The 27715-nt window shown below is 58.9% G+C and overlaps 1 protein-coding gene across 2 annotated transcripts in view; it reads left to right on the top strand.

Annotated features, from left to right (window-relative positions):
- The window catches only part of ICA1 (islet cell autoantigen 1), a 33881-nt gene extending 10482 nt beyond the window's left edge, over window positions 1–23399 (top strand). For both annotated transcript variants that reach the window (XM_052000446.1, XM_052000445.1), the window contains exons 4-15: window positions 2521–2593; window positions 3093–3216; window positions 7107–7305; window positions 17121–17246; window positions 17505–17603; window positions 18158–18258; window positions 18542–18591; window positions 19662–19730; window positions 19819–19860; window positions 21735–21983; window positions 22666–22761; window positions 23150–23399. In XM_052000446.1, coding sequence (XP_051856406.1) covers window positions 2521–2593; window positions 3093–3216; window positions 7107–7305; window positions 17121–17246; window positions 17505–17603; window positions 18158–18258; window positions 18542–18591; window positions 19662–19730; window positions 19819–19860; window positions 21735–21983; window positions 22666–22761; window positions 23150–23271 — 1350 coding nt within the window. In that variant the 3' untranslated portion in view covers window positions 23272–23399. The remainder of the gene's footprint in view (window positions 1–2520; window positions 2594–3092; window positions 3217–7106; window positions 7306–17120; window positions 17247–17504; window positions 17604–18157; window positions 18259–18541; window positions 18592–19661; window positions 19731–19818; window positions 19861–21734; window positions 21984–22665; window positions 22762–23149) is intronic.
- The last annotated feature ends 4316 nt before the right edge of the window (window positions 23400–27715 follow it).

The raw sequence follows: 27715 nt of genomic DNA, 5'->3' as shown, positions 1-27715 counted from the left end.
GAGGAACCCACCAGGGAGAGGGGGCTGGGGCTCTGTCCTTGGTCCTGCCCGGGAGACATTTCCATCCATTCTTTGGGTAAAGGGTTTCTATGTTTGTGGCTGACACGCAGGGGGTGGCCAGTGACTTGGAGGACACAGTCAAGATCCAGGGACGGTCTCCCATAGGGACAAGTGTAAAGTCTTCCCCTTGTGTCCAAAAACTCAGTTGTGCCGGGTGAGGAGACAGAGGAACGTTCCAGGAGGCTGCCCCCTTACCCCAAGCCAAGGCAGGAAACCCCCGTCCAGAGATGCTCCGACTCTGCTGTTCAGACTACTTCTAGAGGGCGGAGCTAAATGTGGGGCCACGCTGTGGGAGGAACATGGAAAATCCTGAAGCGCATGAGAGTGGAGAGGAGGCAGATAGATGGGAGGAGGCCATAGTGGTGAGAGACCCAGTCAGACCCAGATTCGTGCCTCAGCTCTATACTTCCTGGCCCCGGGGGTCCGGGCCAATCACAAGCTCTCAGGCCAAACTCAAACACAACATAGGCATCCCTAACCCTAAATGCGCGCACGGTAACATTATCTACATCCCGCTGTAGTTTATTTACTTCTTGACCATTTCTCCATTATACTGTACATCTGGAGGCAACTCCCAGGACCCCCCATTGTTAAGAAAGGGCTTCTCTTCCCTCCTTAACCCCAATTGCCTCAACAAAAAAGAAAAAAAGAGAGAGAGAGGAAGGGAGGGAGGGAGGGAGGAAGGAAGGAAGGAAGGAAGGAAGGAAGGAAGGAAGGAAGGAAGGAAGGAAGGAAGGAAGGAAGGAAGGAAGGAAGGAGGAAGGAAGGAAGGAAGGAAGGAAGGAAGGAAGGAAGGAAGGAAGGAAGGAAGGAAGGGAGGGAGGGAGGGAGGGAGGGAGGGAAGTCAGTCCACAGATCCTTGGGGGAGTGAAATACCACAGTCATTTGCCTTGTTAATCATTTCTTAAAACCATCTTCTAAAAATGTTTGCTCTCCCATATATTTATAATTCTACAGACTGAGGGAGAAGCTGTTGGTCAACTACCCACAAGCGTTGGCTAAAAAATCAGTGACTCTATTGACTTTCTTAAGGGGATGAGGTATAACCCCGACCTTTCAGGGTCTTCCCTCCTTGATTACTGGTGTGTGAGGTCGGGGACTAGAATTTGCTCCTTTTCCTTAAGGTCTTCATTCCTGTTAAGGATACAAATTCTCCTGAAGAGGAGGTAAAACTGAGGCTATAATCAGTTATTTACACTTTAGTGTGAGTGAGTTTGAGGATGTTATTGATAGTCCTCCAGGGATCTGTAAAAAAGAGGGAAGTGACTGCAGGGCTGTCCGAAGAGCCCAGGTTAGCCCATGGGGGAGGGATGAAGGCCAGTGACCACAGGGCTGTCCGGAGAGCCCAGGTTAGCCCATGGGAGGGATGAAGGCCAGTGATTGCAGGACTGTCTAGAGAGCCTGGGTTAGCCCATGGGAGGGATGAAGGCCAGTGACCGCAGGGCTATCCGGAGAGCCCAGGTTAGCCCACGGAAGGGATGAAAACCAGTGACCGCAGGGCTGTCCAGAGAGCCCAGGTTAGCCCACGGAAGGGATGAAAACCAGTGACCGCAGGGCCGTCCAGAGAGCTCGGGTTAGCCCCCAGGTCACTAAATGCATCTTTTTCCTCCTGACCGGTCACTCCCCGGAGGGCACAGTTTTCGTGAGCGGCTCCTCTGGGGCCCTCGCTGTTGTGTTTAGTTGAAACCTCCTTCTCTGAAACAAGGCTCCAGCTGACGGAGTGGGGCCGGGCCCTTGGCTCACAAGGGGCAGCTCAGGTCCAGTCAGCAAGCTGCCTCGGGGCCCCTGCTCAGGAGAGAGGGGGGAGGGGGAGGGGAGTGTGGGGCCTGGCATGGTCCCTGTGCCATCCTTCGGCATCCTTTGCCCAGGGACTCCGAGAGCTTAGCCGACATCCGCAGGGCCCTTGGCAGACACAGGCCTTTGTGCCCCAGGGGCTGCCTCTATTCATTGCCATTTGACATCTTGGAGATGGTCTGTGACCCTGGGAGGCGCTCCTGCCACTCTGCCCACCACATGTCACTTCCCTGCTGCCCCAGAGGCCGCCACACTTTGGGGAAGTGAGAGGGAACTCGGTGGGCCGGGGTGGGGGGGGGGTTAGAGGGGTCCCCTCCCCCTTTAGCTGCCGCAGTCGCTGACCAGAACCTTGGCTCCCTTGCTCTCTCTGGGTCCCTAGTCCCTCCTCCCAAGGCCGTCCACAGTCCGCCCTGCTGCCAGGGGTGCTCCCTCTGCCCGTGCTCCCTCTGCCCATACTCCCTCTGCCCGTGCTCCCTCTGCCCGTGCTCCCTCTGCCGGTGCTCCCTGCCTCCAGCCTCACAAAGGCCCTCTGGGGGCCCTGCTCTCATTATCTGGGGGAGAACCTCCCGTGGCTGCGCCTCTGGGCGAGCTCTGTGGGCTTTGGGCAGGGGACCCCCTCGTGGCGCCCGGTCCAGCGTGTGACCCCCGTCCCTGTGTTTGTCCCAGCTGTTCCACTCTATCCAGAGGACGTGCATGGAGCTCCTCAAAGCTATAGAACTCTACCAGAAGAGGATTTGCTGTGAGTACGCCCCGGGACCCTGGGAGCCCGCGGGAGACCCGGCAGGGATGGAGACACCCTCCGCTCTCTGAACTTACAAGGGCTTCCTGGGAAGGGGGGCCTGCCCAAGGCCTCGGGGCCGGAGAGAGTCCGAGGAGTCTCGCCCCCAAGGGACGCTCTCAGGGCACAGCAGAAAAGCTGACTGTCCGCTGGGGGCCAGACCAGGAGAGCAGGTGCCCGGGAGGGAGGCCCCGGAGCGCCCTGGCTGGGCCCGGGAGGGAGGCCCCGGAGCACCCAGTCTGGGTCCAGAAGTGGGGCTGAACCAGGCAGGGCACCCATTTGAGGGAGCAGCGATGGGCTCCCCAGCAGCAAAGGGCCGGGCCCCCGGGCTGGCCGTCCCTGATATCGGGGTCTCCTCTGAGAATTCTCAGGCCGGGGGGGGGGCACTGAGCTTGCTCTGGGTCCTCGGCTCGCCCACTCCCCCGCTCGGGCTCCTCACTCTCGTCTCTCTTCTCCCCAGTCCTGTCCCAAGAAGAAAGCGAGCTGGGGAGGTTCCTTCGCTCCCAGGGCTCCCAGGACAAAACCCGTGCGGGGAAGATGATGCAGGCCACGGGGAAGGCGCTGTGCTTTTCCTCCCAGCAGAGGTGGGTAGCCTTCCTTCGCCGCTCACTCTCGGGGGCGAGGTCCCGCGGCTCGCCGCCTCAGACGCTCCAGGCTTCTGCCAGACGGGCCGCTCCGAGGAGGGGCCGCCCTCGCTCCGTCCCGAGGAGGGGCTGCCCTCGCTCCGTCCCGAGGAGGGGCCGCCATCGCTCTGTCTCTACCGAGAGTTTGCTCTGGAAAACCGCCCAGCCCTGGTTCTCACAGGGGCCGGGCGCTCTTCCATACAAACCCTCAGGTAAGGCTGTCCTTCTGGATGCTCCCGGGACCTTCAGCCCTCAGAGAATCCTGGGACTCATGGGAGCTAATAACAATGCAGATCTTAACCCTTAAAGGATTCAGAAAGCCACTTAGCGGCCACGAATAATTTTTCTCCTTTCTTGTTTTACTAAGTTTTTCAGACAGAAATGCATCTTTCCCTATGATCTCTACCTTATTCCCACCCCACCCCCCAATGAGAAAGCCAGAAAAACAGAATCGCCATTACAAGCATGTCTTGGCAAGCAAAGCAGATCCCCCCACTGGCCATGACAAACCCCCTGCCTCCCTCCAGCCCCGAGAGTCCTCCCAGCTCTGTCAGAAGGTAGGAAGTCGTGAGAACCTTGGGGTTTCAGCCCGTAATCCATGGATGCGGCTGGCCCTCCCTCCTGGCTTCTGACTTTCTTCAGGGTCCTCGGTCCCTCTGGCATTTGGACTCCAGCTGGAAAGGAAGCTTGATGGAGGCTTCTAGATTAGACCCCATTCCCAGATTCAATCCCACACTGGTGAGATCTGAGGCTCCGGAAAGAAAGGCCGCTCCCGTAGAATCGGCCCCAAGCCGAGACTTAGTATTGACCCTGCAATTCCCTTAATAGAAAGTTTTGTTAGGGAATCTCCCCCTGGCGGTGTCAGCCTCCGCCCATTAACTCAGCTGGTTGGACCAGGAGGCCAGGGTCAGAGATCGGTGGCCTGAATGTGTCCGGTGAGCCACAGCATCCCAGAATACGCAGCTCCGTCCCACATCCTACAAGGTCCTTTCACTCAGGACACTCCCCCACCAAGACGGAGGCTGCGACTCCGGTGCCATTGGCCCGTGGCCGCCTCTAAAAAGATGGCGATTGGAGCTCAAAGACCATCAAGGAACGTGCATTGGCCTTGCCCGGGAGCTGGCCCCAAGATTAACGTAGATCAGTGAAGACAGAGGCTGGTCCGAGCCTGCGCGGTAGACCCTCGACGAGCCGTCCAAAGCTAAAAAGCTAATTGGCCCCCGTCGCGTTGGGCCCCCTTCTGTAGGCTCCTGTGAGGGGCGATTCGTTCATCTCAGGTCACGAGGAAGAGCGGAGGTCCACGGACCTTTTAATAAAGTGCCATTGGCCCGAGCTCTGCTCAGGCCCATTTATTGTAAGTGGGATTATTTTAATTCCCATACTTCCTTGTAAAGCCCACTTCTCTCAATAATTTCCCCTTTTTAACAGCCTTAGAAAGCGCCTGTTTGCAGCAAATATCCAGGAATTCCCAAGGTATTGCCAGGTTGTTAGGTCACAGAGAAAGAGGACAGAAGGGGACGCCGCAAAGGGTCACATTTCCCGAGGGCTCCGAGCGCCTGTTTTCCAGGAATCCCTCTGGAGTCCTTCAGGGCTTTGGGCCATGTCCCTTCTTCTAGATGTGGGGTGAAGGTGAGAAAGGGTCAACTCCCCACCCCGCTCGATCATTTAACCTTCATCCTTTATTCTGTAACTTTGCCGGATTTTTGTTTCTCCTATTTTCATAACAAAAGCAAAAAGTGGGTCAGTTAATAAACAGTAAGAGCTTACTACGGGCCAGGCTAAGTGTTGGTGATAAAACAAGAGCCAGATAGAACTCTTGCCCTTGAGAATAAGCAAATGCGCCCTTTATAATCTCCGTGTGGGATAAAAAGGAAGGAAGGAAAAGGTGTGAAAAATAAGGTCTTAAGACAGAGGTCTTAAAACTCAGGTGGAAAAGCTGGCTGAGTCCGGCCTGTGCACTTGGCTGGAATGGTTCATGAGCCCAGCCCAGCGCCCTCCGGGCTCTCCCCACAGAAACCACCTCCTTTCCACCTTCCACCGAGGCAAATGACTGGGACTAGCACCAAGGACAGAGCCATCTATGCCGAAATCCATTGGGGCTTTTGTCCTGACATCTTGGTTTTTTTTCCTAAAACTTTGTGGAGGAAAAACCACAATTTCAATGTGCTTCCGACGGTCTCTCCCTCTAAGGGTGATGTCCCTGTGGGGAAGCATCCTTTTGTCCTACATCAATACACAGCTTTTCTTAAGCCTGGGAATAAAATCAGCAGGGAATTCCCTTCTGATTAGTGTGACTTGGAAAGAGAGAGAGAATCAGAGACAGAGAGAGAGAGACAGAGACAGAAAGAGAGACAGACAGACAGACAGACAGAGAGAGTCAGAGGCAAACAGAGATAAAGAGAATTTGTTAAGTGCTTAGGATATGATCTGGGAATAAAAATACTGCCCTCAGGAAGTTTGCTGTCTGGTGGGGGACTAGAAGTGGAGGAGTGAACAATAGCAGAAGTGAGAAGTATCAACTGTGCTGCAACTAGCACATTCCTGGTCCTGGGCTTGTCTCCTTCCCCTTACACACTCACACACACACAATCTCACACACACACACACACAATCTCACACTCACACAATCTCACACACAATCACACACACAATCTCACACACTCACAATCACACACACAATCTCACACACTCATAATCACACACTCACACACACATACACACACAATCTCACACACAATCTCACATACTCACAATCACACACACACATACACACAATCACACACTCACACACACACAATCTCACACACACTCACACACACAATCTCACACACACACACTCTCACACACTCACAATCACACACTCACACAGACACACACACACACTCACACACACACAATCTCACACACACACAATCTCACACACAATCTCACACACACACACTCACAATCACACACACACACATACACACAATTACACACACACAATCACACACTCACAATCACACACACACACACACACACACACTCACACACCACTTTTATCTTGATTTTCTCCCCCCCCCCCAATCAATCACTGGAGCAGCAGATGTTTCCAGAGGCTCCTCCAGCCAGTCCAAAGGGGTACGTGGGTGTCTGGTGGGGAAGGATGGGTAGAAGCCGAAAGCAAGATTGTCAGACGTTGCTGGAAACCAGATATGGTAGAGAGAGCCCTAGGACTGGAGGGAAGAGCTCTGGGTGCAAATCTAACCGAAGTTCCTCAGCTTGCTCTTCCTCTAAGACGGGGCGATCCTCATAGGAAAGAGAGAGGCGGCGGGCCTGCCTGGTGCAGACCTGCGCAGGAGGGTGTGAGCCCCCAGCGGCCCCGGAGCTGATTAGGAAGGACATTGGCAAGGGCCGCCCACTACCTGCACCTCTGGAGGGAGGGGGCGGAACACCTGGGAGAGCGAGGATGAGGGAAGGCACCTAGAAATCATCCACCCCGTCCTTATTTTAACTGGACTTAAAATGTCACGGGCAGAGGGATGCCCTAATGCCCCCCGGCTCTCAGTCTAGCTGAGCAGCCCCTTTATTTTTCTGCTCCTCTTCTGAGAAATGGGTGGATGATCCTCTCTACACGCTCACCTTAAGTTCCGGACAGCCCTTGGCTCCTCCATGGTAGTTATGCTGACTTCCATGCTCTGGTCGGCGGTCACGGCCCCCTCCCCCGCCCGCAGGACACCAGCCTGTGGCTCCAGGGGCCCCGATGGGCGGGGCTGCTCCCCGGGAAGGTCCGTCCTTCGAACGGGAGAAATGGGACTTCCCGGGCGCCTTCCCCCGGGCGCATCCTTAGTCTGGCTCCCTCCCTCCCCCAGGCTGGCCTTGCGGAGCCCTCTGTGCCGACTCTACCAGGAGGTGGAGACGTTCCGGTACCGGGCCATTTCGGACACCTGGCTGACTGTGAACCGCATGGAGCAGTACCGGACCGAGTACCGCGGCGCCCTGCTGTGGATGAAGGATGTGTCCCAGGAGCTCGATCCGGACCTTTTTAAGCAAATGGAGAAGTTTCGGAAGGTAGGAGGTCCCGAGCGGGGCTGTGGGGGAGGGGGGCCGGATACCTGCCCCAAGGTGAGCTTTTAGATCGCGGGCTGCAGAAGGCCGGGGGAGGGGGGGGGCACCGAGGATCATAACTGGCGCCTCCTGCTGGGACAAAGGGCCAATTAAGGCTGCTGAGGTTGCGAACTGGTCCTAATTGGGAGCTCCGGTTCAGGTGTGACCAGGAAAAGCGCTTTTCGGGAGGCTGATGCTTTTACAGATCTATTTAGTCACAATAGAGAAGAGCTGGGCTGGGATTCAGTGAAATGTGGCCTCTGGAGGGGGGAGAAGGCCCTGCCCCCCCCAATAGAAATACCATCCGTGCGGGCTCAGACAGCGGCGAGGGGCCGGGCTCACGGGGGGCACCAAAGCCCTTGGTGTCCCGAGCAATGCCCGGCGGGGCCTGGGGTGGGGAGGTGCAGCCTGTGGGCTCAGCCCCTCGGGCGGATTTGGGGGCTGGGCGCCTTGGGCACGGACGGCACGGAGGGGATTTGTTGGGGATTGAAACTCCCGATTTTAATGCGTTTCGGATTCGGGATGCCCGGGCGCTGAGGTCCGCAGCGTTTTAAGCTGACTTCTCAGGTTATTTTCTAAGCGTATCCGCTTTTGCGGCCCCTACATTTCCAGAGCCTCCCTGTTCCTCACTTAGGCTCTCCCCATAACAAAAGGAAAGGAGCCGTCCAATGAATGCTACATGTGGGCGCCCGGCACCTAGTCCGCCCTCTGCCGGTTGGGGCGGGGGAGGCTCGTGCCTCCTCCGCCTCGGGGCGGGGCGCGGTCATTAAGGTCCGAGCAATTCGGCGGCTTTTAGCCGGGGTTCCCAGAATGCAGAGCAGCAACAACTGAAGGCGTCCTACTTGCAAGGATGGGCGCCACCACAAGGGGGCAGCCTCGCCCCAGCACTTCCTCCGCCCCAACGGCCAAAGGTGCCGCCTTAGTCCTCGGATCTCGAGCAGGAGCCGGGGGATTGGTGGAGACCCGAGCACGTGACCGGCTTGATGCGGAAAGACTTCCCTCGAGGATTGTTCTTGGGCTCGCAGCCTCTGTGACCTCTCTGAGCATGCTCTCACGTGCGGGGGCGGGATCAGAGCCTCCGGGAACCTCACGCTCCCGAGGACTGAGGGCCGGAGACTCGGGGCAGGAACTTTATTCGGTCAAACCCCCCGGGGCTTTCCGAGGGAGAAACTGAGGGGGAGTGTCGGGAGGAACGGGGCTGCCGGAGCTGCTTGGATTCCTTCATTTCTTCCTTTGCCTTTCCGCTAACCTTGGCTCCGAGGACCAGCGGTCCGGAACTCGCCAGGGGCGGCGGGCCTGGGGGGCGCGGAGAGAGCTTCGGGGGCCTCCCCCATCATTCACGGGCAGGCTCTCCTGTGGCAGGCCGGCCCCAGGCCCGGATCAAGCGCCTTCCCAGGGCCTTTCTCCTCCCTCACGGACGGGAGAGAGGTCGGAAGGCGGATCTTCCCAGATTTCTCGAATCTCTCTCCTCAGACCTCCTCAGGAGAGGGGGGGGGGGGGCGCCCGGTCTCTTGGGGTCAGAAGTTTGCAGAACTAAATTCAACAAGCTGGAGACGGCACTTCCTGTGAAACGGAAGGGGGAAGAGGAGGAGGGGGAGGGCTCGCCGTCTGCAGGCGCAGACCAAGACACGTTTGGGGGATGTCAGGCCGCCTGAAGGGAGCAGGGGGCCAGGAACAGCCACGCCGGCACCCCGCCTCTGCCCTGTCAGAACACATCTGGCCGTTAGTCCTGGGGACCGTTGGGCTGCTGGCTTGAAAATCTTGGTTTAAATATCACTTATGTGGTTTTACTCATAACTGGTGAATGTCCCGACAGCCAAGATGTCTGAGTCAGCCAAAGGAAGCGGGAATAGTTAACCTGAAGAAAGAAGTTTGGGAAATTTGCAAGTGGAGGGGGAGCAGGTGCAGTGAGGAAGACAGCAGCCTCATTCACTCCCAAGTCAAGTCCCTTACCCTCAGTTTCCTCTTCTGTAAAATGAACTGGAGAAGAAAATGGTAACCGCCTTCAGTTTACCAAGAAAACCCCGAATGGGGTCATGAAGAGTTGGACACAAGGGAACAACAAGAAAACATGGAAGAAGGATTAGGGTTTTCTTCTTGGTCTCAGAGGACAGAACCAGAAAAAGAGGAGATAAGTCTCAGAGAGGGAGAATTAACTCAGAGGTCAAGAGCATTGGACACCCAAGGTGGAATGAGCCTTCTGCACGGAGATCTCCATGTGGCAGCCAGGTGACCCTCCAGGGGCAGGTTGCCGCAGCTTGATGACCCCTCAGTAGGGATGTTGTGGCAGCTAGATGGATGACTCCTCAGTGGCTGCTGGATGACCCCCACTGGGTTTGTTGTGGCAGCTGGATGGATGACCCCTCCGTGGCTGCTGGATGACCCCCCCGTGGCTGCTGGATGACCCCCACTGGGTTTGTTGTGGCAGCTGGATGGATGACCCCTCCGTGGCTGCTGGATGACCCCCACTGGGTTTGTTGTGGCAGCTGGATGGATGACCCTCCCCCCCCCCCGTGGTATCCAGATGATCATCACTGAGCATGATGTGTCAGCTGGATGGATGACTCTTAGTGGCTACTGGATGACCCTCACTGGGTTTGTTGTCGCAGCTAGATGGATGACCCCTCAGTGACTGCTGGATGACTCTCACTGGAGATGTGGTGACAGCTGGATGGATGTTCCCTCAATAGCATCTGAATGACCCCTACGAGGTGTGTTGTGGCAGCTGGATGGATGACCCCTCGATGGCTGCTGGATGACTCGCTGAGGGCATGTTGTGGCATCAGCGCCAGGATGACTCCCACTTGGCATGTTATGGCAGCTGGATGGATGACCCCTCAATGGCTGCTGGATGACCCTCACTGGAGGTGGTATTATGGCAGCTGCACGATCCTGACTGGAGATGCTGTCCAGGAAGATCTTGGGTCAGGTCAGAGGAGGGCAGGCGTGGCCATGAAGGTTCCTTCCAGCTCAGAGGCTCGATGACTTAGGAAAGTTAGGCTGAGAGACACATGGCTCCAGGGCTGCTTCCATCACATGAACACATCATGGCCACTCTCAGGTCCTGACCTGACCAGGACACAGCTTGCTGATTTGGGGGAGGGGGGAGAGAGAAATTCCAAGTTGGTGGATGATTTGGTCTTGGACCAGTTGTAGTTATAATTACTTATTCCTTGAGGGCAGGGCTTGCTTCTGCCTCTTTTTGTATCTCCAGCACTTGCACAGTGCCTGGCACATAGTGAGCACTTAATAAATGTTGATTGATTGCTTTCCTGGGAGCTCCATTTGCCCCCTCCTCCCTCCCCAGTTCATTTCTAAGTCATTGTCCCTGGGGGAGCTTCAGTCATTGCTTCCTCTCCCTCAGAACCCGGAGGCTTTATCCCAGCAGAATCAGGGAGGAGGAGCTGAAGGCCATTTTAAACTCAACGTCAGGAAAATTTCTAAGAATGAAGCCTGTTCCAAGGGGGAGGGCTGAGGCCCCTCCTGAGACGTCTCCCAGCTAGAGGACCATCTGTCAGGCAGAACACGGGGGGGGGGGTCTCCTTGGTGATTGGGCTGGATTGGAGCTCTCCAACCTACCATTCTGTGGCTGGGCCTCCCCAACTCATCTGACTTCTGAGAGCCCCGAAGTGGAGATCGGCCGAGACCCCCTTCAGACAAGCTTCTTGACCAATCAGAAGGTGCCATTTTGAGCATCAGCAAGGGTCTGCTGTGTCTCAGGGACCCTCCCATTGACACCATCATTATGTTTTTCCAAAACCCTGATCCAGAGACCTGAGAAGAGGAAGCCTCCTAAAATGAGGAGGGGAAACCCTCAACAGCAGGACTCCTGCTCCCCCACACACAAATTAGGGGGTAACTAGAGAGAAAGGCCAGGGCTATTGCTGGGGCCATGCCTGTGGTCGCAGCCCTCAGCAGCAACCCAAAGTCTCAGGTGCCTGGGACAAGAGGAACCCCCTAAAGATAAAGTGAGGGTCTGGAGTGGAAGAGAGTAAGCTCCAGAGTACAGCTCCTCCCCCACAACCCCAGGAAGTTCCCAGGGCCAGGCTGCCTCCAAGCTATGGGCACACTCACAGCGCCAGCATGGGCAGCAGCAGTGGACAGCCCTCTATTGACTCAGGATCACACAATTACAAGTGAGAAGTAGAGCTTATTCAGGTTTCCAAGACCCCAAAGAAAAATAAATTTTCAACATTCTTCATAAAATTTTGAGTTCCAAATGTTTCTCCCTCCCTTTACTCCCTCTTCCCCAAGAGGGCAAGCAATCTCATATAAGTTATACATGTAGAATCAGAAACATTATTCATATTGTGAAAGAAGAATCGGAACAAAAGGGAGAAAACCACAAGAAAAAAAAGTAAAAATAGTATGCATTTTGATCTGCATTCAGACTCCATAGTTCCTTCTCTGGATGTGGACGGTATTTTTCCTCATGAGTCTTTTGGAATTGTCTCGGACCATTGTATTGCTGAGAAGAGCTAAGTCTGTCACGGTCGATCATCACGCGATGTTGCTGTTACTTGTACGATGTTCTGGTTCTGCTCACTTCACTCAACAGCAGTTCATATTTCTTTCCAGGTTTTTTGGAAATCTGCTTTTCTTAAAGCACAATCATATTGTGTTACAATCATGTACCCCAACTTGTTCAGGTTCAGCCATTCCCCAGTAGATGGACATTTCCTCAGTTTCTAATTCTTAGCCATCACAAAGAGCTGCTATATATATTGTACACATAGGTCCTTCCCCCCCGCCCCTTTTTGTGATTTCTCTAGGATACAGACCTATTTGTGCACAGTTTGATAGTAATTTGGGTATCTGAGATCTTATTAAGAAACATCTTTCTGCGACCCTTGACAAGTCACTCAGTATTTAAAAGGTCATTTGATTCTCCCTAGAAGGGATAGGTGAGGGATGGCCAGAGGCTGTTAATATTTCACATTAGACATTATCTCCCGTGGAAGGTCACAAGAGTTCTGAAGTTCCGTCCAATGTGATGGGAGCTATCCAGAGATTCCCAAACATGAGCACTGGCCACGCCCTCCCCCCATAGCTAAGTGCTTCACCTGGGAGGGAGGGGGGCAACCATCCCCAACTGAATCCATGGCCGTTTGTTCAGTTCTACCCTATGAAGAGCCTGGATTCTGTTCCTGCTTCGTGAAGACACAGTGCTCATTTGTCCCAAATGGAAATTAAAATATCAGTGGAAATGCTGTGGGAGGCTCCGAACTTTCAATTTGCTGGGGCAATTCCCTTTATTGATTAAGGGTGACATCCTCCCATGATTGCCTTCATTTCTCCCCTGCTCAGATGTTGCCTTGCAGAAACAAATTGATGAGAGGAGTGTCAGATAATAAGCCTGTAAAATAACTCTTTTTATGTGAATATTTTAAGAGACAAAATATATATACTTACACACAAGCGCGCGCGCGTAGTGCACACAATTAGAAAGGAAGCCTAAGAAGAATAGCTCTGAGAGAAATGGAATGAAAGGAAATTAAAGTTTTTTCCACTTAATAGTATTTCATTTTTTCTAGTTACATGTAAAAGTAGCTTTGTAGGATTTTTTTGTAGGGTTTTTGTAGGGTTTTTGTAGGATTTTCAGTTCCAGTATTTTTTCCTTCCTCCCTTACCTCTTCAAGACAGCAATCTGATAAATTATAAATGTACAATCATTTTAAACATTTCCATATTAGTCATGTTGCAAAAAAATCAAACCACAAGAAAGAAGGAAAAAAGAAGAAATTGTTATGCTTCCATTTACATAGTTTCCATAGTTATTTATCTGGATGCAAATAACATTTTCCATCCCAAGTCTATTGGAATCGACTTGGATCGCTGTATTTCTGAGAAGAGCTAAATTGAGTATTTGTATCTGATAAAATTGGATTCGAGGTTTCTCAACACTAAGTTATATGGGTCATTACACATGATGGAGCCCCTAGTTTGAGACATAAAAGGCCAGCAACTTGAGAAGACACAAGGGAGCTAATGACAGAAGCTTCTTCAAGAATCTTAAGACCTCAACACTCATGTGCGCAAAAATATTTGTGGCAGCGAGTGGCGAGGATCTGGAAACTGAGTGGCTGCCCATGATTTGTAAAGTGGATGAATAAGTGATGGTACAGGAATGTCATAGAATATTATTCTGTAAGAAACAATCAGCAGGAGGATTTCAGAGAGGCCTGAGGAGACTGACAGGAACTGATGCCGAGTGAAATGAGCAGAACCAGGAGTTGTACATGGCAACAAGAATACGTGATGATCCACTGTGATGAACTTGGCTTTTCTCCATAATCCCAATAGATTTGTGATGGAAAGTGTCATTCACATGCAGAGAGAACTGTAGAGACTGATTGTGGATCAAGGCATAGTTTTTCAACTTTTTGTTTGCTGTTTTTTTCTTTCTTGTGGTTTTTCCCAGCATGCTAAAAATGAAAATACGTTTAAAAGAATTGCACATGTTTAACCTATATTGGATTCCTTGCCTGGGGAGGGAGAGAGAGGGAGAAAAATTTGGAACATAAGGTTTTGCAGAAGTGAATGTTGAAAACTCTCCTTGCATGTTATTTGGAAAAATCAAATACTATTCCAAAAAAGAATCCAAGACCTCAGAAATCAGAAGAGCACAGAACAAAAAAATGGACTGAGAAGCCTTGAGTTGAGCATGGCTGAGCAGAGGCAGGCAGGCTCTGTAGTTCATAGAGATGATGTGACTGGAGGAAAGCATTGGTTCCGGAAGCTGACTGGGAGCTTCCATGGGAGGAGACGGCTGAGGATGGGCTGCCCGGTTCTCCAGAACTTTCTCTGTCCTGAGAGAGGAAACTCTGACATCTTGGAGGACTGGGAGTGAGTGCAGTTGTCCCTTCGTCCATAGATTGAAAATGTGAAGGGACGGTAGCTACCATATATACCAGAGCACCCTGGACAGCGCCGAGTCTGCCGTATTCATAGGTGATACATGTTATATGTTTATCCACTCTCTCAGACACCGAGGTGGATGCACTGGGGATACTTTCCCCCAAGAGCCTCCACAGCAGCTGGCCTGCAACGTGTCCCATTGGGCAGAAGGGTCCTAAGGCAAACTTTACCAATGGTGGGCCACCCCGAGTCTGCAGAGCGTCACCCGGACCTGGTTCTGAATGTCACTTAGAGTGTACATGCATGGCGAGGTTCTCACATGCTGCTGCGCTTGGGTTAAGCGAGAAGGCTGCGCCCAGGAGAGTGTAGGGCTGGTGGGATCCAGGGACTCCTGGGTTCAAGTCGTCACCAACCAGGAGAATCCAAAGCCCCACCGCCATGCTGAGCCTCAGTGCCCTCTTCTGCTAAAGGGGGACCATCGTGGCACCTGCCCCTCAGAGCTGTTGTGTAACCCAAATGGACCAAGGACAATGTAAGTCAGCCATGGCTCTCTGAAGTGCTGAAGCCTCCCACGAGACTGAAGTGCTTCCATGCACGCCCTCTCACATCGGCTTCCAGCCTCTCACCCAGGCTCCCAACCCTTCCATACTGGCTCCCAGCCCTCCCACACCAGCTCCCAGCCCTCCCACACCAGCTCTCAGCCTCTCACCCAGGCTCCCAACCCTTCCATACTGGCTCCCAGCCCTCCCACACCGGCTTCCAGCCCTCCCACATCGGCTCCCAGCCTCTCACCCAGGCTCCCAACCCTTCCATACTGGCTCTCAGCCCTCCCACACCGGCTTCCAGCCCTCCCACATTGGCTTCCAGCCTCTCACCCAGGCTCCCAACCCTCCCACACCGGCTTCCAGCCCTCCCACATTGGCTTCCAGCCTCTCACCCAGGCTCCCAACCCTCCCACACCGGCTCCCAGCCCTCCCACACCGCTCCTAGCCCTCCCACACCGCTCCTAGCCCTCCCACATCGGCTCCCAGCAGTACTTCGGAGCTGAGCTCTGGGCAGCGAATGTCATAGGAGCAGTTGGTCATTCTTGGGGTCTTCCACAGAAGCAAAGCTGGGCTCTCAGTGCAGGTCAGGTCCAGACACTAATCGGGTCCGATCCGGTCCAGGCTAGTAAATGAGCGTGACCCATCCCGGGTCATTCTCCTGGCAGGAACCTCATCCCACGCTCGTGGCTCATCCCTAAGTAGTCAAAATGTGTTTGCACCCGTTGGGGCTCTAGGCAGTTTTAGTTTACTGCTCGTGCTCTGTACATCCGTGAATGGGATGCGAAGCCGTGGAGTGGATTTTTGTCTCCCATGGATCGTGGGCTCACCACTCCATCACAATTCTCCAGGATGTCAGTTTTAACGGGTGGCCGGGGGTAGGCTTTCTTTGCCGTCGGCCACATTGAAACCATTTGCTACGACTCTCTCCTCAGTGACCAATGCAGTGCCTTGTATACAGTCGGTCCTTAATCACTGTGAATTGACTTGGATTGAGTGAATGATTTGTATACATTAAAGTAGGTTAGCTTGGTGTCTTCCTCCGAGCTCAGGTCACACAAAGGTCCCGTCAACCTGGCATTTAGAAGTAAGTTGCTAAGGTTCCCTTCTCTACAGAGTTCTAGCTCAAAAAGCAGGCGGGTGTTAACGGTGGCCGATGTGGCGTCGTCTCTTCCTGACGCGCACCTTGCATGGGGGGGAGGGGCGGGGGGTTCCTCCCTCAGTCTTGTGAATTCTTCTGCTCATTTGAGCAACTTCCAGAAGAAATGGAGAAGTCACAAAATCTTTTCAAAAGTTAAAGACTGAAGTGAAGCCGTGACTTGGGCCAGGCGGGACGGCCGGTTCCTCCTGAGGGGACCTGACTTGTGGACGGGATGGCTCCTGGCCGTCCCTCTGAATGGGGACGTAGCATCTTCCTCAGTCCGCCCCAGGCTCGAAGTCAGGAGTCGGGCGTCAGCAGGGGAGTTCGGTAAGTCGGGACCTAAACAATAAGCAAGAGCAGCTGGAAGAAAAATCCCATTTTTCAAAGACTGGAAAATGGCACTGACGGTGGTGAGCGGCCGGAGCTTCTGCTGGTCCGCGGCCGGACGCGGCTGGTCCACTCCCCAATCCTTGCCGTCGGTCCCGAACCTCCGGCTCCCTCCACGGCACGATATCTGTTGGTGAGGACTTCTGACAGAAGCTAGGCCTGGGGTCCTCCTTCTACTGGAACCATGAACCTCCCTCCTCTTCGACCTGGAGACCTCAGCTGTCTTCTCCCACCCCCCACTCTCTCCCTGCCTCTGTTTCTTTCCTATAACAATATGGTGGACATTTAACAAGTATCTCTTTATTCGAGTTGGGTTATTGGATTGTGGATATTGAACCTTTTGTGGGGCAGGAGAACTGAGGTATTACACCCCCTTCCGGACTCTGAATTTTAGAAAACACTAAGGAGTGAAGGGAGAAGGCGGAGGGCGTGATGTCCGTGCCATAGGACAATCAGATAAAAGGAACTAGGAATACTTAATTTGCTCGGAGTATTGCGTATCCTATTTTTTCCCAGGGACATGTAAAGAAAATTTTTGATGTTCTTTTTTATTTGAGAGACAACTGGGGTTGAGTGACTTGCCCAGGAGCACACACTCGTGAGCGGTCTGAGGCCAGATTTGAACTCGGCTCCTCCCGCCTCCAGGGCCAGTGCTCTGTCCCCCGCGCCATCCAGCTGCCCCTTCACCATTCATTTTTAAAGAAATTTCGAGCTAATATTTTCCCCGTCCCTCCCTCGCCTCCCTTTCCCCGCGGGGATAAGCAGTTTATGGAAGTTACACTCGTACACTCCTCAAAGACTGCTTCTGTATCGGTCACGTTCGGGAAGAACGTCTCCTGTGAACCTTCCAGGTCCAAGCCCAAGTGCGCCACGCCAAGCTCAACTTCGACCAGCTCAAGAACGACGTCTGTCAAAAAGTGGACCTCCTTGGAGCCAGCAGGTGTAACCTCCTGTCCCACATTCTCACAACGTATCAGGTAGCTCGCGGACGCTGGGGCGGGGGACGGGGCGGGGGCGGGGCTGGCCAGGAGAAGAGTGGGGGAGACCCGGCGGCGCCAGACTGACCGCAGGGACCGTCCCAAAGTGGGCTGGCTCCCCTCGGCCGGGCTCAAGCCAAGGGTTCGGGCAGACCGAGCTGGGGGCATCCCTCGGCACGAATCCAGCAAGCCCGAAAGCTGGCGCTGGCCGAGCCGGAGAGCCCTGGCTTTGGCCGTTCTCAGACTCTCTCTTTGCAGACCACCTTGCTTCACTTCTGGGAGAAAACCTCCCACACTATGGCCGCCATCCACGAGAGTTTCAAAGGCTACCAGCCCTACGAGTTCACTATGCTGAAGGTAAGGACGCGGGGCCCGTCCCTCATTTTGGCCGAAGCTGCACAGGCTCTCGCTCGGGGCCCACGGCTGCCTGAACCCCGATCCCAGAACCGCGGGCGCTGGGAAGTGTTAGCCCCCCACCGGAGGCCTGGCCCACGCTCCCATTCGCTTAGCCCTCCTGCTGCGGCTCGGCACCCCCAGCCCCCCTGGCGCACCCGGGTCACGTGCCCCCCTTTCCCCCCCACCTCCCCGGGACTCTGTCCATCTGGGGCACAGCGACCGCTCCCACCATCACACTATCGCCCGTCGGAGGAGTGGGGAGGGAGCTCAGAGGCTCCCGACTGTGTGAGGATCCCGAGTCTCAGGCCCGGGCAGTGTCGTGTCCGGTGTTCATAATGACTAAGGGCGGTCCGGACTCCCCAGCCTGATGCCTTTCCGAGCCCTGCGGGCATTGGGGCCCCCAGGGCAGAGCTGCCCCCTTGAGTCCGGCTCAATGCCGGGTGCCCTGCGGGCTCGGGCGGGGCGCTCTGACCTCTCTGTGTTTCCCCTTTTCCTGGGTCCGGATCGGGATTCAGAGCCTACAGGACCCCGTAAACAAGCTCATCGAAAACGCAGAAAAGAAGGAAGAAGCCCAGCAGGAAAGCTCGGAGAGCGAGGAGTCCCAGCAGGCAGACTCGTGAGTGGAGGCCGAGCCTCGGCCCCAGCTGGGAAGCAGTCCCTGGCCTCCGGGGCTTCCGTGGTATTGGGGGTCCTCCGCCGGGCCTTCTTCCATGCTACTGGTGGGGGGGGTCTGTCCTCCACCGGGCCTTTCCTTGCCTCCTCTTTCCCAGACCGAGGGAACCGGCCCCGGCGGAGGGATGATTTCTGGGATGGAGGCTGGGAGGCGCATGCAGCAGGTGCTTAATAAGAGATGCTCCCCAGGTCCGCGCAGACTGAGCCGGTTTTGTGTTCCCTCGCAGGCTGATATCGCTGGACGTGGAGAACCCTGACCAGAAATCCGCTTTCCTGAGTAAGTTCTGCCTTCCTTTCCCCCTCAGGGACACGGCCGCTCTCTCCCTGCCTTGGATTTTGGGGCTCTCAGGCTTGGAGTTTTCAAAAGTCAAAGGAGAGTGGGGGGTCCTGGGAAGGGGGACCCTGCTCTGGAGGTCAGAGGAGCCACAGCCCGGAGCCCAAAAAGCCTTCCCAGGAGCGCCCCGGGTGTGCCCTGGGGATCCTTCCTGAAGCAGCCCGTGGCCCCTGTTCTCCTGGCCCCTCCTCCCCCTCTTCCTCCCCTCCTTTTGGCTCCCCTTGGGGGAGCTGGGGCAGGAGTCTAAAGCCTGCTTCTGCCTCTTGCCTGCGCGGCCTCGGGCCTCGGTTCCCCCGGAGCCCTCCAGAGCTTCCTTCCCGTGGTGGGATTGGGGCGGCCACTGCTCCGGGCTGCTGGGTCCCCCCATGCCTGGAAGATGCAGGACAGGGATCCGAGGGCCTGGGCCTCCCTGAGAGAGCCTGGGTCACCCCGGGAGAGCCTGGGCCACCCTCAGAGCCCGGATCACCCTCAGAGCCCGGGCCACCCTCAGAGCCTGGGCCACCCCGGGAGAGCCTGGGCCACCCTCAGAGCCCGGGTCACCCCATGAGAGCTGGCCCACCCCACCACCCCAAGGGACCTGGGAGGTCCCTCCAGGCCCAGCCCCATGGGGGCAGAGGTTGCTGTAATTGTGTTGAGACCTGGTGCCTAGGGCAGAGCCTGGAACATGGGCCTGGCGTCCTCGCCATTGCCTGGATTGGCAGCTGACGACAGCACCTTTTTGCCAGTTTTGTCCAGTGTCTGCCGGGCCCATCTCTACACCTGCCCGGGTTTCGGGGCTTCTTCCCCGGGGGCTCCCTTCCTAAGGCCGGGCTGTGCCCCAAAAAGAGATCCCGCCAGCTGCCCGCTGTGTGGCCCCCCCAGGCTAACCCAGGCCGTGCTCCCGGAGGTTTGGGCGTCCTCTCTGGGCAGTGTCTGCGGGCACTGGGCACGAGGAGGGAGGCCCCCCACGAAGCAGCGGGCGCCCCCGGGAGGCCGCTGCGCGGCACTGAGCAGCTCTCTCGTTCCCATTCCAGCCGAGGACGGGAAGGACGGCTTCTCCACCCTGGAAGGGCAGTGCGACCACCTCCAGTGCTCCGGCAGTCGTGAGTAAGGGCCGGGCTCCGGTTGTGGCGCTGGGCGGAGGCCCCTCGGGAATCGGGGCTAACGGCTTCTGTCTCTCCTCCCCCCAAGGAGCCATCGAGGAGCTGCTGGACCTGAAGCCCGCGGACACAGGTGAGAGGCGGCGCTGCCCCGGTGGGGGACACACGGCGGCACAGAGTGGCCTTTTGGGGGGGCTTTATCAGTGCCCGTGACCTGAGCTGGGGGAGGTCGGAGACGGCCGGCCCAGGGGTCCTCCCGGCTCTGGGCCCTGCCTCCCCAAGCCGGGCCCTGCTTTGGGGGGCTGAGAAAGGTCAGTGAGGCCCCGGGGGGCCTGACCAGGGACCATCTGGAGGGCTTCCCTGCCTCTGGGCCATCCCTCCGTAGGTGCGGGCGGTCCCTGAAGTTCTCCGGCACGGGCTGCCAAGCTCAGGCCGTCCGTGGTCAGGTCCTTCAGAGGCACTGCGCCCCCCACCCTGCCCCTTTGGGGCGCCACGATGTGCCCCCCGCCCTGCCCTTCTGGGCACCACGATGTGCCCCCCACCCTGCCCCTTCAGGGCACCACGATGTGCCCCCCGCCCTGCCCCTTTGGGGCGCCACGATGTGCCCCCTGCCCTGCCCTTCTGGGCACCATGATGCACCCCCCGCCCTGCCCTTCTGGGCACCACGATGCGCCCCCCGCCCTGCCCCTTCAGGGCACCACGATGTGCCCCCCGCCCTGCCCCTTTGGGGCGCCACGATGCGCCCCCTGCCCTGCCCTTCTGGGCGCCATGATGCGCCCCCCACCCTGCCCTTCTGGGCACCACGATGCGCCCCCCGCCCTGCCCTTCTGGGCACCACGATGCGCCCCCTGCCCTGCCCCTTTGGGGCGCCACAATGCACCCCCTGCCCTGCCCTTCTGGGCACCACGATGCGCCCCCTGCCCTGCCCCTTTGGGGCACCCCTCACCCTGTCCCTTCAGGACACCCCTCACCCTGCCCCATCTGGGCGCCGCGCTGGGCTGCGGGTGGGAGGCCAGGGAGGCCGGGGGCGCCCTGCTCCAGCCTGTGGGGTGAGGGGCTCTCTGGGCTGCCGCCTCCTCGCGTCACCTCGCGTCCGAGTGTCTAACGGCCGGGCGCCGGTGACCAGGGCGTGGTCCTTCCTCCAGAAGGACGGAGGCGAGGGATCCCATGGTGACCTCAGTTCTCCCAGAGATCACACGCCCCGCTCAGGGCCTGCCCCTCCCCCTCTGCGCCCAGGCCCCCGCCCCCCACTGCCCGGGCTGCAGGAGTCTCTGAGTCCTCCTCGGTAAAATGGGGATAAGGAGGACGCTCGGCTCCCGACAAAGCCACCTTCAGCGCCCGGGGCTAGGCTTGCTCTGTGGCGTGTGGCAGACCCCTCAGCTCTGCCAGGGGCCCCGAGGCGGGCTCCGAGGCCAGGACAGAAAGGCGTCTCTTGGCCTCCTCCCCAGAGGTGCCTGCCTGTGGTCCATGGGCAGAGGGCGAGGGTCCCAGCCGGCCTCTGCAGGGGGGCTCAGCAGCTTTTCCCGTGGGGCACTTGTGCTGCTCCCACTCCCCAGAGGCCACCATGACCTTCCTGGGGTGGTAGGACCCCACGAGGGCAGGCAGTTGGCACAGGTGCCCCCGCCCTCCGGACGCACGTCTTGTTCGGCAGCCGTGGGCAGCCAGTTGTCGCTGTGTGACGCCCACCAGAAGAGCTGGGGGTCCTGCCGGACTTCGGCCCGTCGGCGCACGCCTGCGGCCTGTGTCCAGCTGCGGACGCAGCGTGGCCGAAGGGCCCCGTCACAGGGAGGCAGGCTGAAGGAGCAGCGAGCAGGGAGGACGTGGCGTCCCCTTCTTCCATCTGGTCGTGGGGGGCGACAGCAGGAGCCGTGGGCAGAGGCAGCGGGGGCTCCTTACGCCCTGTGGCGGGCCCGGTGGGCGGAGGGCTGCCTCGGCATCGGGAGGATCCTGCGCAGAGGCGGGGAGGCTGGAGCGGGAAGGACCAAGTGTCTGTCGGCTCCTTTGCAGGCGCCTCAGAGTCCGAAGTGACCGAGAAGGACGACATGCAGCTGCTCAACGAGATCCTCAACGCGTCGTCCCTGGACGAGGGGGACTTCAGCAAAGAGTGGACGGCCGTCTTTGGGGATCAGCAGACCCCCGAGCCCACGGCCACGTCGGCACCGGGAGAGCCGGAGCCCGGGCCCCCCGCGGCCTCCAGTTTCCTCCCTTCCCAGCTCCTGGACAAGAATATGCATGACTTGCAGTCATCCCTGCAAGGTCAGTGTCCCAGCTGCCTTTGGGGACCCAGGAGCCCCAGGCTCCTCCCCACGGCCCCGGCCACAAGAATCGGAATCGCTTTCCGGGCGTTAGATTTAAAATGTTCCTCGAGGTTTTCTCCCCCATCAGCTCTAAGCTAAGGCTGTGGAACCGACAGGGCAGCCAGGCCCTTGCCCCGAGGGGAAGCAGCAGGGAAAGCCCAGGGCTGGCCAGGGCTGGGAAGGCAGTCAGACAGAGCAAGAAAAGCCGGGGGTCAAGTCAGTGGGCATTTATTTGGCACCGACTTTGTGCCAGACTCCAGGCTAAGCCCTGGGGGTGCAAAGGCAGGACCCTTGTCCTTGCTCTCAGGAGCTCACTTTTAATGGGGGAGACCCAAAGCCCCTGGGAAGAGGGAGAACACGATCATCTCAGAGGGGAAGCCTCCCTTGGAGAGTCAGGCTGGAGGAAGCCAGGGAAGGGCAGAGAGTTTCCCCCGATGTGAAGGGGGCTGCTGAGCCACAAGACCGAGGGTTGGGGGTTGGGAAGTGCTGAGTGCGGCTCTAGGGCAACAAGGAGCCTCCTGCCCGGGAAGCCGCTGGCCGCTTCCTCTCCCCCTTAGGAGAGGGGGCTGAGGAAAGGGAGGGTCCGGAGCGAGGCAGACCCCCGCGGCCCGGCCCAACGCAGGGCCTTTGTGGGATTTCAGGCTGGAGAGAGAGCCCAGGAGGCCCTCCGTCCATCTGGAAGGCAGCCGGGACCCCTAAGCCCACGAGCCAGAGCAGCAGCTTGGCCCCTGTGAAAGGTGAGTCCGCGGGGGTGACTGCGCCCTCTGACCTTCCCGCCCACTCAGTGACCCCAGTGCTGTCTTACCCTGGCCATCCAGGACTTAGCTCCCCCCAACCCCAGCAAGGGCCCTCAGGCTTGAGTCAGAGCCCCCCACCCCGGTCCCTTCCAGCCCCGACTGGATGACCCAGTGCCCCTTCTGAAGGGCACTTAGCAGCCGGGACGCCTGAGCTCAGTTTCTTCCTCTAATGGCAGTTACCTTCCCCAGAGCGAGGACACTGGGAGAGGGCAGGGCTTGGGGCAGCGGGAGGGCAGGAGGAAGGGAGGGCCTGGCTGGAGGTGGGCGGGGAGGGCTGGGGGGGGGATCCCTGGGCCGGCCGCGGCCAATGCGCCTCTCCCTCTCCCAGAGCCCGAGAAGAACGCCCGAGATCTGACGGCCTGGTTCAGCCTCTTCGCCGACCTGGACCCGCTGTCCAACCCCGACGCCGTCGGGAAGACGGACAAGGAGCACGAGCTGCTCAATGCCTGAGTGCCCAGGCAGGACCGGGCGGGCCCCGCCGCCACTGCCGCCGCCGCGCGGCCAGAGCGCCTCCCGCGGGGTCGTGTCTGTGCCGTGACAATAAAAGGGGAGGCTGAGAAGCCCCGTTTATATTGCTATTGCCGGGTGCCGGTGTTTCATGTGGGCCTCGGGGAGCCGCGGAGCGGGGAGACGCGGGGAGATCCGGGGAGCGGGGAGACGCGGGGGGATGCGGGGACCGGGGAGATCCGGGGAACGGGGAGACGCGGGGGGATCCGGGGAGCGGGGAGACGCGGGGGGATCCGGGGAGCGGGGACCGGGGAGATCCGGGGAGCGGGGAGATCCGGGGAGCAGGGAGACGCGGGGGGATCCGGGGAGCGGGGAGACGCGGGGGGATCCGGGGAGCGGGGAGCGGGGAGATCCGGGGAGCGGGGAGACGCGGGGAGATCCGGGGAAACGCGGGGGGCGGGGAGACGCGGGGAGATCCGGGGAGCGGGGAGATCCGGGGAGCGGGGAGACGCGGGGAGATCCGGGGAGCGGGGAGACCGGAGGCGCCGCCTGGGTGCGGCCCCGGGCACTTCCCTTCCCCGCCGCCTCCTGCCTGGAAAGCACCGAGGCCGTGGTTAGTATTATTGCCCGAGAGGGGGCGCCAGGGCTGCTAGGCCGCGGGGTCCTGCCCCAATGCCAGGCGGAGACACAAAGGGGGACCCTCCTCTTTATGGCGGGGACAAGGGGGGGGTCCCCTCGGGGGCCGCAGCAGCCCGCGCCACTTCCAGGGCCCGCCACTCCCGGAGCCCAGCGGTGAGGGGGCGGCGCTGACCAGGGTGCTGACCGGCGGCCGCATTGCGTCCTCCCGCGGGCGGCCGGGGCACTGCCTCCGCCCAGGAGCCGCTAGCCATGGTCCCCGGTGACACTCAGGTCCCAGCGCCCAACACCCCCCCCCCCCACATCCGCCCCCCCCCCACACACACACACTTCTCTCCGCTGCGCCCTCTCTGCCCGTCCCGGGCTTAGCACTGGGGCGCGGAGCTCAGGCCCGAGGGCTTAGGTTGGGAGAGGAGGGGGGGCGGGGCACACATCACGGAGAGCTGGGTCACGGACAGCGGGAACTTCCCGGACGTGCAGGGCCCTTCCCAGCTCCGGCGCCTCGCGAGCAAAGGCGGAGGCGAGGGGGTGGCTCCGGACGGGAGGCGGGCCGGGGGCGGGGCTTGTGGCCAAGGAGCTCCGCGGGCACCCGTGGAGTGGCGCAGCCGTGACCCCAGGAGGGCAGGAGCGGAGCGTCCCCTGGGCTTCAGTGGGAGGACAGAGGGGGAGGAGGACGGGGGAGGAGGAGGACGGGGAAGGAAGGGGAGGTGGGGGCGGGGTGACGAAGTCAAGGGGCCCCACCCAGAGCCACGTGTTCCCAAGAAAGGCGCTCTGCCTTCGAGGGTGGTCTTGGTTCGAGCCCTGGGGCCCACGGGCTGCCGCCCTCCGAGCACGCTCCAGTGAGGTTCCGGCCCCTCCCACGGGGCCTTAGAAAAACACGGGGTTTATTGAAGCAAATCCTTAAAGGATGATGTTTCCTGGGGGAGGGAAGAGAGGGGGGTCAGGCTGGTGGTCTCCGAAGGCTGGAGGAGAGGTGCCCCCTGCAGTCCCGTGGCCTCACTTCTTGGCAGGACCCCCAAAAGGAAGCAAGCGTGGGGTTCCCGGTGACGCCGTCCCCTTGCCTCTCCCACTCATTCCCGGCCCGAGACAAACACACGGGAAATGTTCCCACATCGTGCCCGGCAGCCGTCGGAGAAGCTGGCCAGGTGCTCCGAGGCTTCCGGGGGACACCGGATGTAAACCTGACCCACAAAACAATGTAGAAAGGCCAGTGACGTCATTCTTAACCTCCCCAAAGCCCTCCCGGCTCCCCTATGGGGCCCCCTTCCTGCTCCAGCGCACTGAGGCAAAAGGGTCACCCAGCCAGGAAGTGCCCGAGGCCGGACTGCACTCAGGCAGGGGCGGCTTCCTGACTCCGGGCGATGCCCCCTAGTGGGCTCCCTTCCTTCCTTCCCCGCCCCTTCTCTAGGAAGCCCCCCCCACTTCCTGTCTGTCCCACGTGGAGCTCTCTTTGTACAAGTCTCTCCGCCCCCTCCCGGTGGATGGTCGCCCTCAGGGGCTGGCGCTGCCTTTCCCCGCCTTTCCCACCCTCGCCCCGCCCTCAGCGGCCCCGCCCACGTTTGCTGGTTCCGGGCAGACATTTCCTCCCCGGTCCCGGTGCTTTTGCCAGTGGCCGATGCCGCGGGGGGCTCGGGCTCCGTCACCCTCACTGAGGAGACCAGGCTGGCGGAGGGGGGTCGGGGCCAGAGGCCTCTCGCTGCTCCCGCGGTGGCCTTGGGGGGCCCGGCCCTGGCTCACGGGCCAACGGCCGCCTCGCTTCGGGCTGCGAGGAGGGAGCGCTGGGAAGGCGCAGGGCCTGGGAGGGAGCGCTGCCATCTGTTTGCCCCGGGCAGGGAGGCTCGGGCCGGGCTCAGGGCCAGCTCTTCCCGCAGCCGGGCGAAGCAGCCGGACTCGCGCTCTCCCGGGCTTTGGGCAAGGGGACGGGGGTGTTGGGGAGAGAGCAGCCCTGGGCCGATCTCTCTGGGGCGGCCAGCGAGGGCGCCCCCTGCTGGGACCCCGAGGGAAGCGCTTAGGTTTTCGTGGGAGCAAAAGAAGGGGAACAGCGAGGGCCGAATGGGCGCCGGGGGCCGCGGTGAGAACCAAGCCCAGGCCTCCCCTCCCGGAGCCCTTTAGAGCCAGGGGACTGTGGGGTGGGGACACAGCGCAAATAAACCCTCGGTTTTCTCCTTTTTGCTGCAGGGGACGGCTGTCTGCATGGGGAAGGGGGGCATTTCTCTGGAGAAATGAAGATGTAAAAAATGTTTAAAAAAAAAATCATCCCTGGGCAGTCTTGAAATTGCAGTGGGTTCAGTGCAGATTTCTAATATACTTGGTCAGGGCTAGTGAGGGAAGGAAGGGAGGGAGGGAGAGAAGAGAAGGAGGGAGGGAGGGAGAGAAGGAGGGAAGGGAGGGAAAGAAAGAGGAAGGAAAGGAGGGAAAGAAGGAAAAAGGGAGCAAGCATTCATTGGGTGCTTTCCACACGCTAGACACTACTTTGTTTCAGAAGAAATCAGGAGAGAAGTCTGGGGCTCCCAGGGAAGGGGGTGCTTCACCAGCTATGACTGAGCTCTGAACTGGCCACACCAAGTCTGGGGGAGATGTTCTCGTCTTGGCTGCTGCTGGTCACCAACCTGAGGTCATGGGCACAGGCAGAAAGCCCTGGCACAAGTCCTGGGCACACAGCTGGGGGCCAAACTGAGCCCGAACGCCTGCGTGTGCTCCCCCTTACACACACCTTGGATCTCTGGAAGGGGCAACCAAAGGTGGAGTGGGGGGGGGAGTTGGGGTATGGGGGGAGGGTCTCGCTGGATGGACAGGAAGACTCTGAGAGGCGGCTGAGGGAACGAGGAGGAACGGAACCCAGGATCCACCAAGGGAGGAATTTTCGGGTAACTGCCCTGCAAAGAGAGCCGTTGTACAGGTGGGCGGCCGGCTTGGTGGGGCTCCGCCCTGGGGCGCACCCAGAACAGCAGGGCCAGAAGGACCCTCGGCCGTGCCCGCGGCCCCTCTGCAGCGTCAGGGAGCCCGACAACTCTCTGCACACGGCCCCCAGACACCGGCTCATTCACGCTCTTGGCGCCCACAGAGAGCCGGGCCCTACTGTGCGCAGCTGACCACCAAGTGCCCGCTGAAGTCTGGTGACAGTGGCCACAGCGGGGGCTTCCTGGAGGCCCCAACGCCACCAAGAGGCTCGAGCTGATCCAGCTGCAAATGCCGACCTTCCCGGACACAGGCTCGGGTGGGCGCCCCGAGGCTTCTCGCAGGGCAGCTCCTCCTCTCCCCCCGAGGTTCCTGACCCGGGCTCCCGGCTGTCCCCAGAAGCCTTTCCAGCGGGCATCACCCCGACAAGCTGCCGCCTCCCCCCTCCTTGGCCCAGGCTGTCCCCTAGGTCCCCTGGAAGGCCGGGCCGTGACAAGGAGCCTTTGCTGGCCCACCCCAAGGCAGCCGCCCATGGCACAGGGGGCACTGCCATCTGCGAGCTGTGGCTCAGGCACTGCGCCCTTTGGGGCGGGCACCCCAGGAGCCTGAGGTGGTCCTCGGGGCTCCGGGTTCTATGTCCCCGCTGGCCTCAGCGCCCACAGTGATTGTTGCGGCCTCATTCCAAAGGTTCTCCAGAATCTCTGGGCCCAACAATGGAGCAGTGCCCGTCTCCCTGAGCCAGCCTCCCACCAGCTTTGTGGATGGGTCCGGGCAGGAGCCTCGGGCCCTTCATGCAGCAGGACTGCTGGGAGGGAGGCCTGGGACCCTTCCCCTGCAAGTGCAAAGGCTTTGTCTTTTCTTTTTCTAAACCCAGTAAAATAGTAAAGGAACACTCCAGGAAACAGCCAGGTCG

Source organism: Antechinus flavipes, chromosome 5 (genome assembly GCF_016432865.1).
Source record: "Antechinus flavipes isolate AdamAnt ecotype Samford, QLD, Australia chromosome 5, AdamAnt_v2, whole genome shotgun sequence".
Taxonomy (NCBI): domain Eukaryota; kingdom Metazoa; phylum Chordata; class Mammalia; order Dasyuromorphia; family Dasyuridae; genus Antechinus; species Antechinus flavipes.
The sequence above is the reverse complement of the archived record's forward strand: the minus strand, read 5'-3'. Positions and strand labels throughout refer to the sequence as shown.